Genomic DNA, 16,935 nt, shown 5'->3' with positions numbered 1-16,935 from the left:
ATAGTCCAATATCTACATATTCTGTGGAAGGGGGGGATTGGGTGGCAGTGTATAAACTGAGTAGTATAATAGGGTGTGTACGTACTTGATCGATCCCTTGACCTTGGTCTGGTCCTCATCCTGGAACTTGTACTGGTAACTCATCATCAGATAGGAGTGAGGTACACCCAGCTAGAGGGGGAGAGTAAACAAGGTGAGGTATGAGGTACACCCAGCTAGAGGGGGAGAGTAAACAAGGTGAGGTGTGAAGGACACCCAGCTAGAGGGGGAGAGTAAACAAGGTGAGGTGTGAGGGAAACACCCAGCTAGAGGGGGAGAGTAAACAAGGTGAGGTGTGAGGGACACCCAGCTAGAGGGGGAGAGTAAACAAGGTGAGGTGTGAAGGACACCCAGCTAGAGGGGGAGAGTAAACAAGGTGAGGTGTGAAGGACACCCAGCTAGAGGGGGAGAGTAAACAAGGTGAGGTGTGAGGACACCCAGCTAGAGGGGGAGAGTAAACAAGGTGAGGTGTGAAGGACACCCAGCTAGAGGGGGAGAGTAAACAAGGTGAGGTGTGAAGGACACCCAGCTAGAGGGGGAGAGTAAACAAGGTGAGGTGTGAAGGACACCCAGCTAGAGGGGGAGAGTAAACAAGGTGAGGTATGAGGGACACCCAGCTAGAGGGGGAGAGGAAACAAGGTGAGGTGTGAAGGACACCCAGCTAGAGGGGGAGAGTAAACAAGGTGAGGTGTGAGGGATACCCAGCTAGATGGGGAGAGGAAACAAGGTGAGGAGTGAGGGACACTCAGTTAGAGGTGACGAGTGAGTGCACAGAAGAACATAGTTGGTCATCCTACCAGCCCTAAAACCCACCTCAACATATTCCCAATTGCACAGGTGTGTGTGTGTGTCTGTGTGTGTGTGGGTGCATTTGTGTGTGTGTGTGTGTCTGCATGCTCATGTGTGTGTGCTACTGTGTGTGTGTGTGTGTGTGTGTGTGTGTGTGTGTGTGTGTGTGTGTGTGTGTGTGTGTGTGTGTGTGTGTGTGTGTGTGTGTGTGTGTGTGTGTGTGTGTGTGTGTGTGTGTGTGTGTGTGTGTGTCTGTGTGTGTCTGTGTGTGTGTATGTGGTGTACCTGCAGTGCCAGGGTGAAGTGGCTGGTCTTGGTGTCTCGGACCACACTAGTGGTCATAGAGCTGTGGGGTCCCCATCGCCACTGCAGGTAACCCATCGTGTTCTGGTCTAGGTGACGAGCTGTCATTAAAGAACAGCTGGGACGCACACCACGGGGAGAGAACTGCATACCACACTGAGCCGTCAGGAAACTAACAAACAGAGAGAGGGAGATGACTAGCATTACAATTGTTGTAGTGTAAAGAGGGCCATATCCTCTCCGCTCGATTGGCCACTCACCATCGTGGAGTCAGGTTACGGAACACCTTCATCCCAAACAGAGGTCCCAGTATGTCCCCTGCACCAAACTCCAACTACACACATACAAAGAGAAAATCACAAGCAGACAGAGAGTGAAACACAGACACGTCAGTCAATATCCTTCCTGTGTTCTCTCAGAAACAAGGGAGATAAAATGTGTGTGTGTGTGTGTGTGTGGACCTCTCCCCAGCCCTTGGCAGAGGTGACACGGCGGACAGTCATGTTGATGTTGCCTCCTCCGTTGCCGTTGTGTGTGGAGAGAGAGCCAGACAGCATTGCAGTGTCAGAGTTAGTCAACGGAGCCTACACCCACATACACATGGGAAACACATGGGAAACACATGGGAAACACATGGGAAACACATGGGAAACACATAAGCATAACACACGTTAATGTATAACAATGGACCTTTTTAGCTAGTGTGTGTGTGTCTGTGTGTGACCAACAAGGAATCGGACCACGTGTACGGGTGTGTGTACCTCAATAGACTGGGAGATGTGCATCCTGTTGATCTCGATGTGAGGGAATCCTCCTCCTGGCATCTCCTCAAAGTCCTCATCATAGCGATCAAACAGGTCTGTGGCATCTACTCCCACGCTAATGGTACCCTGAACACACAGACACACGAGAACACAAAACATAGTGTTCTGATAGTAAACTTCACACGGAGAAAGTCTGTAGATATCACCCTGCCGTGGATATTTCTGTAAGAAGCTCAGAGAAGAAGCGTGTGTATGTACCTTGGGGTTGGTCCTCTGCTGTAGCCTCCTATCCTCTCTCTCTCGCTGCAGCCGCTCATACTCCTCACGGATCTCTACTGGGGTCCTCTTCCTCTCCACAATCTCCACACACATGAACACATGCACGCACACACACGCTCCTCAGTTATCATCTTAGTTACTATTGTGGCATTACTACTTAAGTAGTAATGTTTGTGTACTTAAAATGTGGCACCGGACATTTGACGGACAGCATTTTAGTTGAGCGGACATTTTGACCCATATGCATTGGGTGTGTAACCTGGTTATGGCGTCCATCCCCGGTGCTCAGAATGACAGAGATCACATTTAGATTATGGTAATTCCTCTTAACAGAACATGCAACTCAGAGGATGCAATGGTGTGTGTCCTTCTTACTGAATTCTGATGCACACTTTGAAGATGTTAGAATAACTGTCCACATTTACTTTTCCTCAGCCAACAAGATGAAAGGAAAAAGGAACAGCAAAAGCACTTGCCTACGTCAATCTACTATCCCCCTTAGTAGAAATGTTGACCTATTCTATTGGTCAGCTTGTTGTTCTGTGCGAGAACTAAATAGCCTATTCCCAACAGACTCTGGGACAGTTGTGGAATGACAAATCCCAAATTCATACAACCAGTACATCAAAATAACTTTAAAAAGCATTGAGGCTGATGCAACGTTTATCTTAAAACGTTGATCAAGTATGATTTCTTCACATTATAGTTTTGCAGCAATGCGTACACGGCAGTAGACTACTTCCGAATGTTCGTTACGACAAAAGCCGGCTTCTTTTTAGAAGAAACATAAATGTATTGAAAATCCCAAATTGTTTGCATAGTCAACTTACACTCAGCTCTGACACACACACTTACCACACCAAACATGCCACCAGGGGTCTTTTCACAGTCCCCAAATGCAGAACAAATTCAAGAAAGCATACAGTATTATATAAGCCATTATTGCATGGAACTCCCGTCTATCTCATATTGCTCAAATGAACAGCAAACCTAGTTCCAGAAAACATATAAAGCAACCCCTCAAGGCACAACGCCTCTCCCCTATTTGACTTAGATTGTTTGTATGTATGTATTGATATGTAGACTACGTGTGCCTTCTTTAAAATTGATGTAGTTCTGTCTTTGGTCTGTTCTTGTCTATTAATGTTCTGTATTATGTTTCATGTTTTGTGTGGACCCCAGGAGGAGTAGCTGCTGCTTTCGCAACAGCTAATGGGGATCCTAATAAAATTCCAAAATACAAAATATTACCAGCTAACAGAAACCCTGACACACACATGTGCTGAACATACCTCCCAGCCCTCCACCTCCAGGCCTTTCTTCCCAAATATGTCATAGATGGCCCTGGACTGAGGATCACTCAACACTGGACAGAGACAAGGGAGTGAAAAAATAGGAGGTTTATACTCTCATTTAACAGTACAATTAAACGACAAGCAGCTTGCCAAGAAGAATCAGTGACAGGGAACGCACTGCTTACCTTCATAGGCCTGGTGCACCTGGTTAAATAGCTGCTCTGCCTGGCTCTTCAGCTCTGGGTCTCTGTGTTTGTCTGGGTGGTAGAGCATACACAACCTCCTATAGGAAGCCTTCAGCTCATCCTGAGTGGCCTGGGGAGGGGGGGTAGAGAGGGGACAGAGAGAGAAAGATTACAATATAGATTTCTGCAGACATAGCCTAGTGCATGCATACTCCAACCACCCAAGCCATGGACTATTTACTCTGCTGCCGCATGGCAAGAGGTACCGGTGCATCAAGTAAGACACCAATAGGCTATTGAACAGCTTTTATTGCCAAGCAATATGACTGATAAATAGCTAACAAAATAGCAACATGGACTATCGGAGTTTACCTGTATATTTATTGACCTTTCATTTCAATCTCTGCACTGTCTCAATGCACACACTGTCATTCCAAAACACTCCATAATTTGTTCACTCACACATAATATGCACATACATTTAAACTGACTCTACACACCCCCACACCCACTCACATACAAGCTGCTGCTTCTCTGTTTATCGTATATTCTGTTTCCTGGTCTCCTTACCTCTATACATAACTACCTCCATCACTCCAGTATCCCTGTCACCTTACCCCTATACATATCTACCTCCATCACTCCAGTATCCCTGTCACCTTACCCCTATACATATCTACCTCCATCACTCCAGTATCCCTGTCACCTTACCCCTATACATATCTACCTCCATCACTCCAGTATCCCTGTCACCTTACCCCTATACATATCTACCTCCATCACTCCAGTATCCCTGTCACCTTACCCCTATACATATCTACCTCCATCACTCCAGTATCCCTGTCACCTATACATATCTACCTCCATCACTCCAGTATCCCTGTCACCTATACATATCTACCTCCATCACTCCAGTATCCCTGTCACCTTACCCCTATACATATCTACCTCCATCACTCCAGTATCCCTGTCACCTTACCCCTATACATATCTACCTCCATCACTCCAGTATCCCTGTCACCTTACCCCTATACATATCTACCTCCATCACTCCAGTATCCCTGTCACCTTACCCCTATACATATCTACCTCTATCACTCTAGTATCCCTGTCACCTTTCCCCTATACATATCTACCTCCATCACTCCAGTATCCCTGTCACCTTACCCCTATACATATCTACCTCCATCACTCCAGTATCCCTGTCACCTTACCCCTATACATATCTACCTCCATCACTCCAGTATCCCTGTCACCTTACCCCTATACATATCTACCTCTATCACTCCAGTATCCCTGTCACCTTACCCCTATACATATCTACCTCCATCACTCTAGTATCCCTGTCACCTTACCCCTATACATATCTACCTCCATCACTCCAGTATCCCTGTCACCTTACCCCTATACATATCTACCTCCATCACTCCAGTATCCCTGTCACCTTACCCCTATACATATCTACCTCCATCACTCCAGTATCCCTGTCACCTTACCCCTATACATATCTACCTCCATCACTCCAGTATCCCTGTCACCTTACCCCTATACATATCTACCTCCATCACTCCAGTATCCCTGTCACCTTACCCCTATACATATCTACCTCCATCACTCCAGTATCCCTGTCACCTTACCCCTATACATATCTACCTCCATCACTCCAGTATCCCTGTAACCTTACCCCTATACATATCTACCTCCATCACTCCAGTATCCCTGTCACCTTACCCTACCTATACATATCTACCTCCATCACTCCAGTATCCCTGTCACCTTACCCCTATACATATCTACCTCCATCACTCCAGTATCCCTGTCACCTTACCCCTATACATATCTACCTCCATCACTCCAGTATCCCTGTCACCTTACCCCTATACATATCTACCTCCATCACTCCAATATCCCTGTCACCTTACCCCTATACATATCTACCTCCATCACTCCAGTATCCCTGTCACCTTACCCCTATACATATCTACCTCTATCACTCCAATATCCCTGTCACCTTACCCCTATACATATCTACCTCCATCACTCCAATATCCCTGTCACCTTACCCCTATACATATCTACCTCCATCACTCCAGTATCCCTGTCACCTTACCCCTATACATATCTACCTCCATCACTCCAATATCCCTGTCACCTTACCCCTATACATATCTACCTCCATCACTCCAGTATCCCTGTCACCTTACCCCTATACATATCTACCTCCATCACTCTAGTATCCCTGTCACCTTACCCCTATACATATCTACCTCCATCACTCCAGTATCCCTGTCACCTTACCCCTATACATATCTACCTCCATCACTCCAGTATCCCTGTCACCTTACCCCTATACATATCTACCTCCATCACTCCAGTATCCCTGTCACCTTACCCCTATACATATCTACCTCCACCACTCTAGTATCCCTGTCACCTTACCCCTATAGATATCTACCTCCATCACTCTAGTATCCCTGTCACCTTACCCCTATACATATCTACCTCCATCACTCCAGTATCCCTGTCACCTTACCCCTATATATATCTACCTCCATCACTCCAGTATCCCTGTCACCTTCCCCCTATACATATCTACCTCCATCACTCCAGTATCCCTGTCACCTTACCCCTATACATATCTACCTCCATCACTCCAGTATCCCTGTCACCTTACCCCTATATATATCTACCTCCATCACTCCAGTATCCCTGTCACCTTACCCCTATACATATCTACCTCCATCACTCCAGTATCCCTGTCACCTTCCCCCTATACATATCTACCTCCATCACTCCAGTATCCCTGTCACCTTCCCCCTATACATATCTACCTCCATCACTCCAGTATCCCTGCACATGTACATATGATATTGGATCAGATTTTTAAAATATTTCCTGTATATAGTATGCTTACTTACTTTATTGTCTATTTCATATTTCTTATTCTTATTTCTCATGTATTTTTTATAGTAATACATTGTTATTGATTATTGCAACGTTGAGTTTTGAGTTTGCAAGAAAGGCATTTCACTGCATGGGACAATAAAACTATATAAAGAAAAGAAACGACAGGATATTTATCCGTGCACCAGGGGACATACACACCTCCGAAGAACCATGTATCACCAGCAGTGACAAATGAGTAAACGAGAGCCAATGCCCGTTGGCCCTGTTTACACTGTCTAGCTAAATGCCGTAACGTTAATCGCAATGGAAATCTAGGCTCCTAACAGCGAGTGTCACATCTTATCAATTCAGCTTACAAAACAGTTAACTAATAATATTATTCCACTACTGCCTTTGTTGTCGTCTCAAGAAACAATATTGACAGGTAGCTACGTCTGACAGCTATGTCTGTCTTGCAGCATCCCTCGAGTCGATGTGATGGGAGTGATGGACCGACCGGGCGAATGTCATCAACTGTCTCGCCGAACGCGATGCCCAATCGAATCCGTGTTGAACATTACCGATACAGTGGGATAAAAGGTTTAAACGAGCACATTATGTAAATACACAAACACCTTACCTCTTTCCTGACGTTGAGAAGAGAATAATAGTCTTGGTTATCCAACTGTAATTCATCGTCTAAGGACGCCGCCATCTTTGCGCTGGTTCGGCCCCTCCTCCTTACCCTCCCATACCAGTGTTCTGTGTGCTCATTGGTCTGTTCGTGTCTGCACTAGCGCCGCTGTGTGGCCAGGCGGGCTGCAGACATCCTGTCATTGAAAACAGTATATCAAGGTGAAAGTGTGTGCTGTCCATGGTCCTGAAACTTCTAACGAAGCCTATGTAGTGATAGAAAGGGACTGACAGGGCAGGCTTGAGTTTACTATGTGACAAAAAGCACTACATCAAATGCCATAAACCCTTTGACAGAGGCATTTACATAGAAAGAGGGCACAGCAGCTCTACCTAGATAGGGTTACTTAAGCTATTCGTTTGAGCCAGGCTTCTTCCTGTTCCTTCCGTGATTTGCATTTAGTGGTTGCCTTGTGGGAACCTTTATATTTCTCATTTTCCTTTATGATTCTATGACACACCTTTACGCAACGTTTAAAGGTTGCGTTGCTGCACTGTGTTTGATGGCAGTGAGTGCTGCAGGGCATGGGTGATCATTACCAGTAACGGCTGCCATTAATGATGACAGTTTAGGCCTTGCAATTCAGCTCTGGCCCCTGGCGTGGAAATATTTAAACCAATTACCCTTGTAGGCTTACATGAACCAAAACAATGATGTATGTTCATTAATCTGTTTTTTAATTGAACAGGTTATTTATTCATGAATTGGCTCCTGATTGCTTGATAGGTCATAGGCTAATACAACCATCTCACAGAAAGACCTGAGAGAGATGCAAGGTTAAAGACCGATTAGGCCCTTGCTATCGACCTGGGCTTGGAATTAGAATGAAGCAATCATGTGTCTCTGTAAATAATGAAAATTAATTAATTAATTGAATTTCACTTTATTTCCTGAATAGAATCAGTTTTAGTGAAATAGGCCTGGACGAGCCTGGTTTCCATCTCTTTTCATCTATTTCCCAAATGACAGGAGAGGCAAGGAGTGGAATGTTATCTAAAAATACTGGTATCCAGACTAGGCCTAGACCACTAAAAAGGAAGAAACTGCGTGTTGTTTACATAAATACTTATGTTTGAGTTGGCCTTGTAAGTCATTGTGAACCCATTTACAACAACGACCTGCAATCATAGTCAGTTGGCTATCAGAGAGCTTTAGCAGATGTGTACTGATGGCGGAATTTGGTTGTGTCTCCTCACATCGCCTCTGTGGCTAAGAGAGAGAGAGAGAGAGAGAGGGAGAGAGAGAGAGATTGGGGGCGGAGACAAAGTTAGCTTGATACAAAACTGGTATGATGGACTCAGAGCAATATGGATTCTGCGAGTTCACGAGGCATCACCGAGGAGCCCCGCTGTCAATCATCACGCTTCTAACCAATAGAGTAGCTGTGTTGAGCGGGCTCGCCCATTGCGCCCCGCCCCCCTCCTTGAGTTGTCCTCGACGTGCACGCGCGTGGTCCCCCCCAGGTCGCGAGGAGGAGGTGGAGGAGGAGGGATGAGGCGCGCGGAGGGGAAATGGCTGCCGAAAACAAGCCGGAAGGTAAGAGAGAAATAAGGTGATGATTCTGTAGTTGTTGTTGACCTCGAAAAAAGGGAGAGCGACATAAGACGTTGGGTTCAGGTAAGGGGATGGAGGAATAGAGAGATGGAGGAGCTTTCCCCTTTTTCATCTCTCGCTCTCTCCCAGTCCTGTCCTGTCCTGAAAACACGGACACTGAAGCGATGCTGAGATAGGCTACAGGCAGCCACATACTTCAGCTCGATGACAAACGGTTACCGAGAGCAGGTTTGAAAATATGGGGATATAATGCAAACGAGTGTGTTTGTTTAGATACAGTACGTGAGAATGTTGTTTTCTTCGTTGCTTTGCGTGTCAGCGTCTCCCCTGGGTAGCAGGTTTACGCGGCTGAGCGTAACAGGATCTGAGTGGTTGTGAGAGCTTCACGCTGGAGGAATTCAGATGCTTTCTCAGCTCAGGCATCCCACACACACACACGCTGGTAAAGCACGAAATCGTCCGTGTATCTTCTGTAGTGCGATTCCTCCTCACGCACGCAACCCCGCAGTCTGTGCGGTCAGCCACAATGTGATGTTGTTTTTTACACGCTGTAGACGACGGAGAGTTGATTGATGATGATTCTACGCGGAACATACTGCAAGGCGGTCCGAAGAGCGTCTGCTATATGCCATGCCAGTATTATAAGAAAACAATACATTGATTCCAGATAATTTAAAAACACATTCACCTAAATCCAATGACATGGTGACATTTTTCTCTTCACGTTGAATTCGGGACAGTTGATAACTCAACCAAATGTCAATCAAAACTAGACTTAGAACTGATTGACATCTGTGACCAGTGGGCCAAGTCTTTATTTCTGTTGAGGATTTCCCTGAGGGTAGACTTCACTCCCTGGTGTGAATGAGATACACAACAACAGAGGGCACTTTGTTGTCAACATCTTTCTTGCTACTATTCATAGTTAGTGTGTCACGAAAGAAAGATAAGCATTGTGTGTTTGTGTTTGTGCATGCAGCATACTTGCATACTTGTGTGTGGGTGGGAGCAATGTGTGCCAATAAAGCCATTTTTGATCTAGCTTCAGCATCATTGTATATCCTGGGGATATACACTGAGTGTACAAAACATAAGGAACACCTGCTCTTTCCATGAAATAGACTGACCAGGTAAATCCAGGTCAAAGCTCTGATCCCTTATTGATGTCGCTTGTTAAATCCACATTAATCACTGTAGATGAGGGGGAGAAGACAGGTTAAATAAGGATATTTAACCCTTTAGACAATTGAGACATGGATTGTGTATATGTGCCATTCAGAGGGTGAATGGGCAAGACATAAAATGGAAGTGCCTATGAACGGGGTATGGTAGTAGGTGCCAGGTGCACTTGTTTGTGTCAAGAACTGCAATGCTGTTGGGGATTTTCACACTCAACAGTTTCCTGTGTGTATCAAGAATGGGGGCAAAAGGGGGGGTGCAACTCAATATTAGGAAGGTGTTCCTAATGTTTGGTATACTCAGTGTCTTTTGTTGGTCATAGTATCTGTCTCTCACCCTACACTGTAAGCTGTGATCTTCAGTACCACTCAACTCTGCCTCATTACTGATGCCTGTAGGAATAGATCCAAGTCCATTTGAATTAGAGAACAAAATCATTTGCATGTTTGAACATGTCTTATCCTTTACATTGATGTTATTTAAGAAATTATAGTGAATTTAAAGACAGACTCAATAATATGACATCATCATACATTATAACAGGGTTCTATAGCAAATAACAAAATTCTAAATTCCCAATTTTAGCCTACCATTGAGGAATGTCCACATTGCATTAGGAAGAGACAATGCCATTTTTGGCTGATTTAAATTTAGCTGATGTTGATAAGACGCCTTGCTTTATATGATAATGTGATATTGCTTACTGGCATTTCCATGTAAAAGGACCCTTCAGCACCAACATGAAGTTTATAGGAGCATGTCAAATTGGGTGTCAAATCAAAGCTAAGAGTCTATGTTTTTTGAGAAATTAAGGCATATACATTTTTCAACCATTTTCCATTCTAATGATTAGGACTAAGCAAAGGCTTTGATTTCTGGTCAAACAGATGGAAAAGGGGTCTTAGACTCTTAAGGAGCTGACCCTTTTTTTCAATTTAGCTCAGGACCTGAAGCAAGGATATGCATATTCTTGATACCATTTGAAAGGAAACACTTTGACGTTTGTAGAAATGTTAACACAATATAAGACATTAGATCTGGTAAAAGATAATACAAGGAACATTTTTTAAACAACATGTACCAGAAAAAGTCTTAAAAGGTTCACTACATGACCAAAAGTAATTTGGACATCTGCTCGTCGAACATCTCATTCCAAAATCATGGGCATTAATATGGAGGTGGTCCCCCCTCTGTTGCTATAACAGCCTCCACTCTTCTAGGAAGGCTTTCCACTAGATGTTGGAACATTGCTGCGGAGACTTGATTCCATTCAGCCACAAGAGCATTAGTGAGGTCGGGCACTGATGCAATTAGGCCTGGCTGGGGTTGAGGTCAGGGCTCTGTGCAGGCCAGTCAAGTTCTTCCACACCACTCTTGACAAATCATTTGTGAATGGACCTTGCTTTTTGCATGGAGGCATTGTCATGCTGAAACAGGAAAGGGCCTTCCCAAACTGTTGCCACAAAATTGGAAGCACAGAATTGTTTAGAATGTCATTGTATGCTGTAGCGTTAAGATTTCCCTTCACTAGAACTAAGGGGCCTAGCCCGAACCATGAAAAACAGCCCCAGTGTAACGTTTGTCGTCTTCCTCTGATGAGGAGTAAGAGAGGTCGGATCAATTTGCAGCGTGGTATGTGTCTCCCGTCTGTCCTGAGCTGCCAGAGTCGCCCGTCTGTCCTGACGCACCAGAGCCACCATAGTCCTTCTCCGCCTATTTACCCGCCCCCGTGGCCTCTTTAACGCGGTGACCCTCGCCGCCGACCTCGGACCCAATCCACGGGTCCCGAATGGACGGGAGATTCCGGCAGCACCGGACGGACGGGAGATTCCGGCAGCACCGGACAGGCGGGAGACTCCGGCAGCTCAGGAGTGAAGGGCGATTCCCGCAGTTCCTGGCTGACGGACGGCTCTGGCAGCTCCTGGCTGACTTACGGCTCTGGCAGCTCCTGGCTGACTGACGGCTCTGGCAGCTCAGGACAGACGGGCGACTCTGGCAGCTCAGGACAGACGGGCGACTCTGGCAGCTCAGGACAGACGGGAGACTCTGGCAGCTCAGGACAGACTGGAGACTCTGGCAGCTCAGGACAGACGGGAGACGCTGGCAGCTCAGGACAGACGGGAGACTCTAGCAGCGCTGGGCAGGAGGAAGACTCTGGCAGTGCTGAGCAGGTGGGAGACTCTGGCAGCTCAGGACAGACGGGATACTCTAGCAGCGCTGGGCAGGAGGAAGACTCTGGCAGTGCTGAGCAGGCGGGAGACTCTGGCAGCTCAGGACAGACGAGAGACTCTGGATGCTCAGGACAGACGGGAGACTCTTGCAGCTCAGGACAGACGGGAGACTCTAGCAGCGCTGGGCAGGAGGAAGACTCTGGCAGTGCTGAGCAGGCGGGAGACTCTGGCAGCTCAGGACAGACGAGAGACTCTGGATGCTCAGGACAGACGGGAGACTCTTGCAGCTCAGGACAGACGGGAGACTCTAGCAGCGCTGGGCAGGAGGAAGACTCTGGCAGTGCTGAGCAGGCGGGAGCACCTGTAGGAAGGAGATGGAGAGACAGCCTGGTGCGGTGGGCTGCCACCGGAGGGCTGGTGCGTGGAGGTGGCACCGGATAGACCGGAACGTGAAGGCGCACTGGAGCTCTCGAGGACCGAGCCTGCCCAACCTTACCTGGTTGAATGCTCCCAGTAGCCAGGCCAGTGCGGCTAGGTGGAATAGCCCGCACTGGGCTGTGCTGGCGAACCGGGGACACCATGCGTAAGGCTGGTGCCATGTACCCCGGCCCGAGGAGACGCATTGGAAACCAGATGCGCTGAGCCGGCTTCATGGCACCTGGCTTGATGCCCACTCTAGCCCGGCCGATACGAGGTGCTGCTATGTATCGCACCGGGCTATGCCTGCGGCCCGGGGACACCGTGCGCCTCACGGCATAACACGGTGCCTGCCCGGTCCCTCTCTCTCCACAGTAAGCACGGGGAGTTGGCGCAGGTCTCCTACCTGACTTCACCACACTCCCTGTGTGACTCCCCCCAATACATTTTTGGGGCTGCCTCTCGGGCTTCCAGCCGCGCTGCCGTGCTGCCTCCTCATACCACCGCCTCTCGGCTTTCGCTGCCTCCAGCTCAGCCTTGGGGCGGCGATATTCTCCAGCCTGTGCCCAGGGTCCCTTTCCATCCAGAATCTCCTCCCATGTCCAGGAGTCCTGAGCGTTTGTCCGCTGCACATAACCACGCTGCTTGGTCCTTTGGTGGTGGGTGATTCTGTAACGTTCGTCGTCTTACTCTGATGAGGAGTAAGAAAGGTCGGACCAATTTGCAGCGTGGTATGTGTCCATTTTAATAAGACAAACTGAACACTACACAAATACAAAATAACAAAGTGAAACAAACGAAACGGTCCCGTGTGGTAACAAACACTAACATGAAAAATAATCACCCACAACTCAAAAGTGAAACCAGGCTACCTAAATATGGTTCTCAATCAGGGACAACGATAAACAGCTGCCTCTGATTGAGAACCATACCAGGCCAAACACAGAAATCCCAAAACATAGAAAAAACTAACATAGACAACCCACCCAACTCACGTCCTGATCATACTAAAACAAAGACATATTCAAATACCATTATTCCTCCACCGCCAAACATTACAGTTGGCACTATGCATTCGGGCAGGTAGCGTTCTCCTGTCATCCGCCAAACCCAGATTAGTTCGTCGGACTGCAAGATGGGGAATCGTGATTCATCACTCCAGAGAAGGCATTTCCACTGCTTTAGAGTCCAAATGGCGGCAAGCTTTACACCACTCCAGCCGATGCTTGATATTGTGAATGGTAAACTTTGTTTTGTGTGCGGCTGCTTGGCCATGGAAACCCATTTCATGAAGCTGCCGACGAACAGTTATTGGGCTGATGTTTCTTCCAGAGGCAGTTTAGAACTAAGTAGTGAGTGTTGCAACCGAGGACAGACAATGTTTATGCGTTATGGTCTTCAGCACTCGGTGGTCCCATTCTGTGAGCTTCTGTGGCCTACCACTTTGCGGCTCAGATGTTGTTGCTCCTGAACGTTTCCACTTCAGAATAACAGCACTTACAGTTGACTGGGGCAGCTCTAACAGGGCAGACATTTTAAAAACTGACTTGTTGGAAAGGTGGCATCCTATGGCGGTGCCACATTGAAATTCACTGAGTAAGGCCATTCTACTGCCAATGTTTGTCTATGAAGTTTGCTTGGCTATGTGCTTGATTTTATACGCCTGTCAGCAACAGCTGTGGCTGAAATAGAAGAATCCACAAATTTGAACTTAATAATGGTGCCAGGGGATGGTTGCCGTTTTACGGGCTCCTAACCAACTGTGCTATTTTGTGTGTTTTCGCATTGTTTGTGACTTATTTTGAACATAATGTTGCTGCTACCGTCTCTTATGACCGAAAAGAGCTTCTGTATATCAGAACAGCGATTACTCACCTCGAACTGGATGAAGATTTTTCCTTTAATGAGTCTGACGCAAAGGATATACTGCTTGCAAATACAGGGGGCGGAGATCAGGGTGCCTTGTGAGAATTCGTCTGTAAGTGGGTAACCCGCCTCTACCATCCTTTCTAATGGCCAACGTGCAATTACTGGAGAATAAACTGGATGATCTCCGTTCGAGACTATCCTACCAACCGGACATGTAGCATCCTGTTTCACTTAGTCGTGGCTGAACGACGATACAGATAATATACACTTAGCTCGGTTTTCCGTGCATTGGCAGGACAGAACAACTACATCTGGTAAGACGAGGAGGGGTGGTGGTGTGTGTCTATTTGTCAATAACAGCTGGTGCGCGATGTCTTAATATTAAGGAAGTCTCAACTTATTGCTTGCATGAGACAGCGTGGTATACAGCTTATCATGAGGTACTCTATCTACCAAGAGAGTTTTCATCTATATTTTTCGTAGCCGTCTATTTACCACCCAAAACTGATGCTGGCACTAAAACAGCACTCAACAAGCTCTATTCTATAAGGCCATAAAGCAAACAAGAAAATGCTCATCCAGAAGCAGCGCTCCTAGTAATCGGAGGCTTTAATGCAGGCAAACTTAAATCTGTTTTACCTCATTTTTACCAGCATGTTACATGCAACCAAAGAAAAATTAACTCTAGACCACATTTACTCCACACACAGAGACACATACAAAGCTCTCCCCCACCTTCCATTTGGCACATCTGACCATAATTATATATGTATTCTCCTGATTCCCGCTTACAAGCAAAAGCTAAAGCAGGAAGTACCAGTGACTCGCTCAATACGGAAGTGGACAGATGATGTAGATGCTACGCTACAGGACTGTTTTGCTAGCACAGACTGGAATATGTTCCGGGATTCATCCAGGCCCAAATCCCCGTCATTTGAGTTAAGAAAATATGCAAATACAGGGGAGGAGATCTGGGTGCTTTGCGAGAATATGTCGGCAAGTGGATAACCCTCCTCTACCATCCGTTCTAATGGCCAAAGTGCAATCACTGCGGCCTCCCGGGTGGCGCAGTGGTTAAGGGCGCTGTACTGCAGCGCCAGCTGTGCCATCAGAGTCCCTGGGTTCGTGTCCAGGCTCTGTCGTAACCGGCCGCGACCGGGAGGTCCGTGGGGCGACGCACAATTGGCCTAGCGTCGTCCGGGTTAGGGAGGGCTTGGTCATTAGGGATGTCCTTGTCTCATCGCGCACCAGCGACTCCTGTGACGGGCCGGGCGCAGTGCGCGCTAACCAAGGTTGCCAGGTGCACGGTGTTTCCTCCGACACATTGGTGCGGCTGGCTTCCGGGTTGGATGCGCGCTGTGTTAAGAAGCAGTACGGCTGGTTGGGTTGTGTATCGGAGGACGCATGACTTTCAACCTTCGTCTCTCCCGAGCCCGTACGGGAGTTGTAGCGATGAGACAAGATAGTAGCTACTACAACAATTGGATACCACGAAATTGGGGAGAAAAAGGGGTAAAAAAAAAAAATAATAATACATTTTAAAAAGTGCAATCACTGGAGATTAAACTGGATGATCTCCGTTCGAGACTATCCCACCAACGGGCCATTAAAAACTGTAGCATCCTATGTTTCACCAAGTCGTGGCTGAACGACGACACGGATAATATACACTTAGCTGGGTTTTCCGTGCATTGGCAGGACAGAACAACTACATCTGGTAAGACGTGGGGTGTTGGTGTGTGTCTATTTGCCAATAACAGCTGATGCGCGATGTCTAATTTTAAAGAAGTCTCAACTTATTGCTCGCATGATGCAGAGTACCTCATGATAAGCTGTATACCACCTCAGTCACCGGCCTCGTCAATAAGTGCATCAACGACGTTGTCCCCACAGTGACCCAACCAGAATCCATGGATTACAGGCAACATCCACACCGAGCTAAAGGCTAGAGCTGCCACTTTCAAGGAGCAGGAGACTAATCCGGACGCTTATAAGAAATAACTAATTCAAAAGGCCCGGCAGACGGATTACCAGGACAAGTACTCAGAGCATGCGCGGACCAACTGGAAAGTGTTTTCACTGACATTGATTGATCTCGACTAACCTGTACCCCCGCACATATTTACCTGGTAGCTGTACCCCCTGTGTATAGCCTTGTTATTGTTCTTTTATTTTGCTACTTTTTAGTTTATTTTTACTTTAGTTTATTTAGTCAATATTTTCTTAACTCTATTTCTTGAACTGCATTGTTGGTTAAGGCCTTGTAGGTAAGCATTTCACGGTAAGGTTATATTTGGCGCATATGGCAAATACAATTTGATTATTTGATTTGAAGGGATATCTACATACTTTTGTATATATATCTAATGTATTAGAAATACATAAAAACACAATGTTGAAGTAAAGACCCCTGACAACTAATATCAACACTTACATTTCGTTTTGGAGAAATAATTTGCCTGCTGTAAGTTTAAGATATGTTGTCTTGTGATTCTGTTACCAAAAACCCAC

General features: G+C 46.6%; 2 protein-coding genes across 4 annotated transcripts in view; one reads left to right on the top strand and one right to left on the bottom strand.

The window, feature by feature from the left end:
* LOC118400238 (dnaJ homolog subfamily C member 11) overlaps positions 1-7,275 on the bottom strand; it is a 288,373-nt gene extending 281,098 nt beyond the window's left edge. For all 3 annotated transcript variants that reach the window (XR_008074242.1, XR_008074243.1, XM_052473462.1), the window contains exons 1-9: positions 7,181-7,275; positions 3,655-3,784; positions 3,467-3,540; positions 2,154-2,255; positions 1,893-2,021; positions 1,593-1,715; positions 1,392-1,465; positions 1,114-1,303; positions 86-171 (exon numbers count right to left, since the gene is read on the bottom strand). Coding sequence is in view for 1 of the 3 variants with exons in the window: in XM_052473462.1 (XP_052329422.1) it covers positions 86-171; positions 1,114-1,303; positions 1,392-1,465; positions 1,593-1,715; positions 1,893-2,021; positions 2,154-2,255; positions 3,467-3,540; positions 3,655-3,784; positions 7,181-7,255 (983 nt within the window). In the remaining 2 variants the exon portion in view is untranslated. The remainder of the gene's footprint in view (positions 1-85; positions 172-1,113; positions 1,304-1,391; positions 1,466-1,592; positions 1,716-1,892; positions 2,022-2,153; positions 2,256-3,466; positions 3,541-3,654; positions 3,785-7,180) is intronic.
* Positions 7,276-8,703: 1,428 nt separating this feature from the next.
* Positions 8,704-16,935, top strand: part of LOC118377479 (calmodulin-binding transcription activator 1) — a 130,636-nt gene continuing 122,404 nt past the window's right edge. The window contains 1 exon segment of the mRNA XM_052473461.1: positions 8,704-8,770. Coding sequence (XP_052329421.1) covers positions 8,746-8,770 — 25 coding nt within the window. The 5' untranslated portion in view covers positions 8,704-8,745.

Source organism: Oncorhynchus keta, chromosome 21 (assembly GCF_023373465.1).
Source record: "Oncorhynchus keta strain PuntledgeMale-10-30-2019 chromosome 21, Oket_V2, whole genome shotgun sequence".
NCBI lineage: Eukaryota > Metazoa > Chordata > Actinopteri > Salmoniformes > Salmonidae > Oncorhynchus > Oncorhynchus keta.
This window is presented reverse-complemented; position numbering and strand designations above follow the sequence as displayed.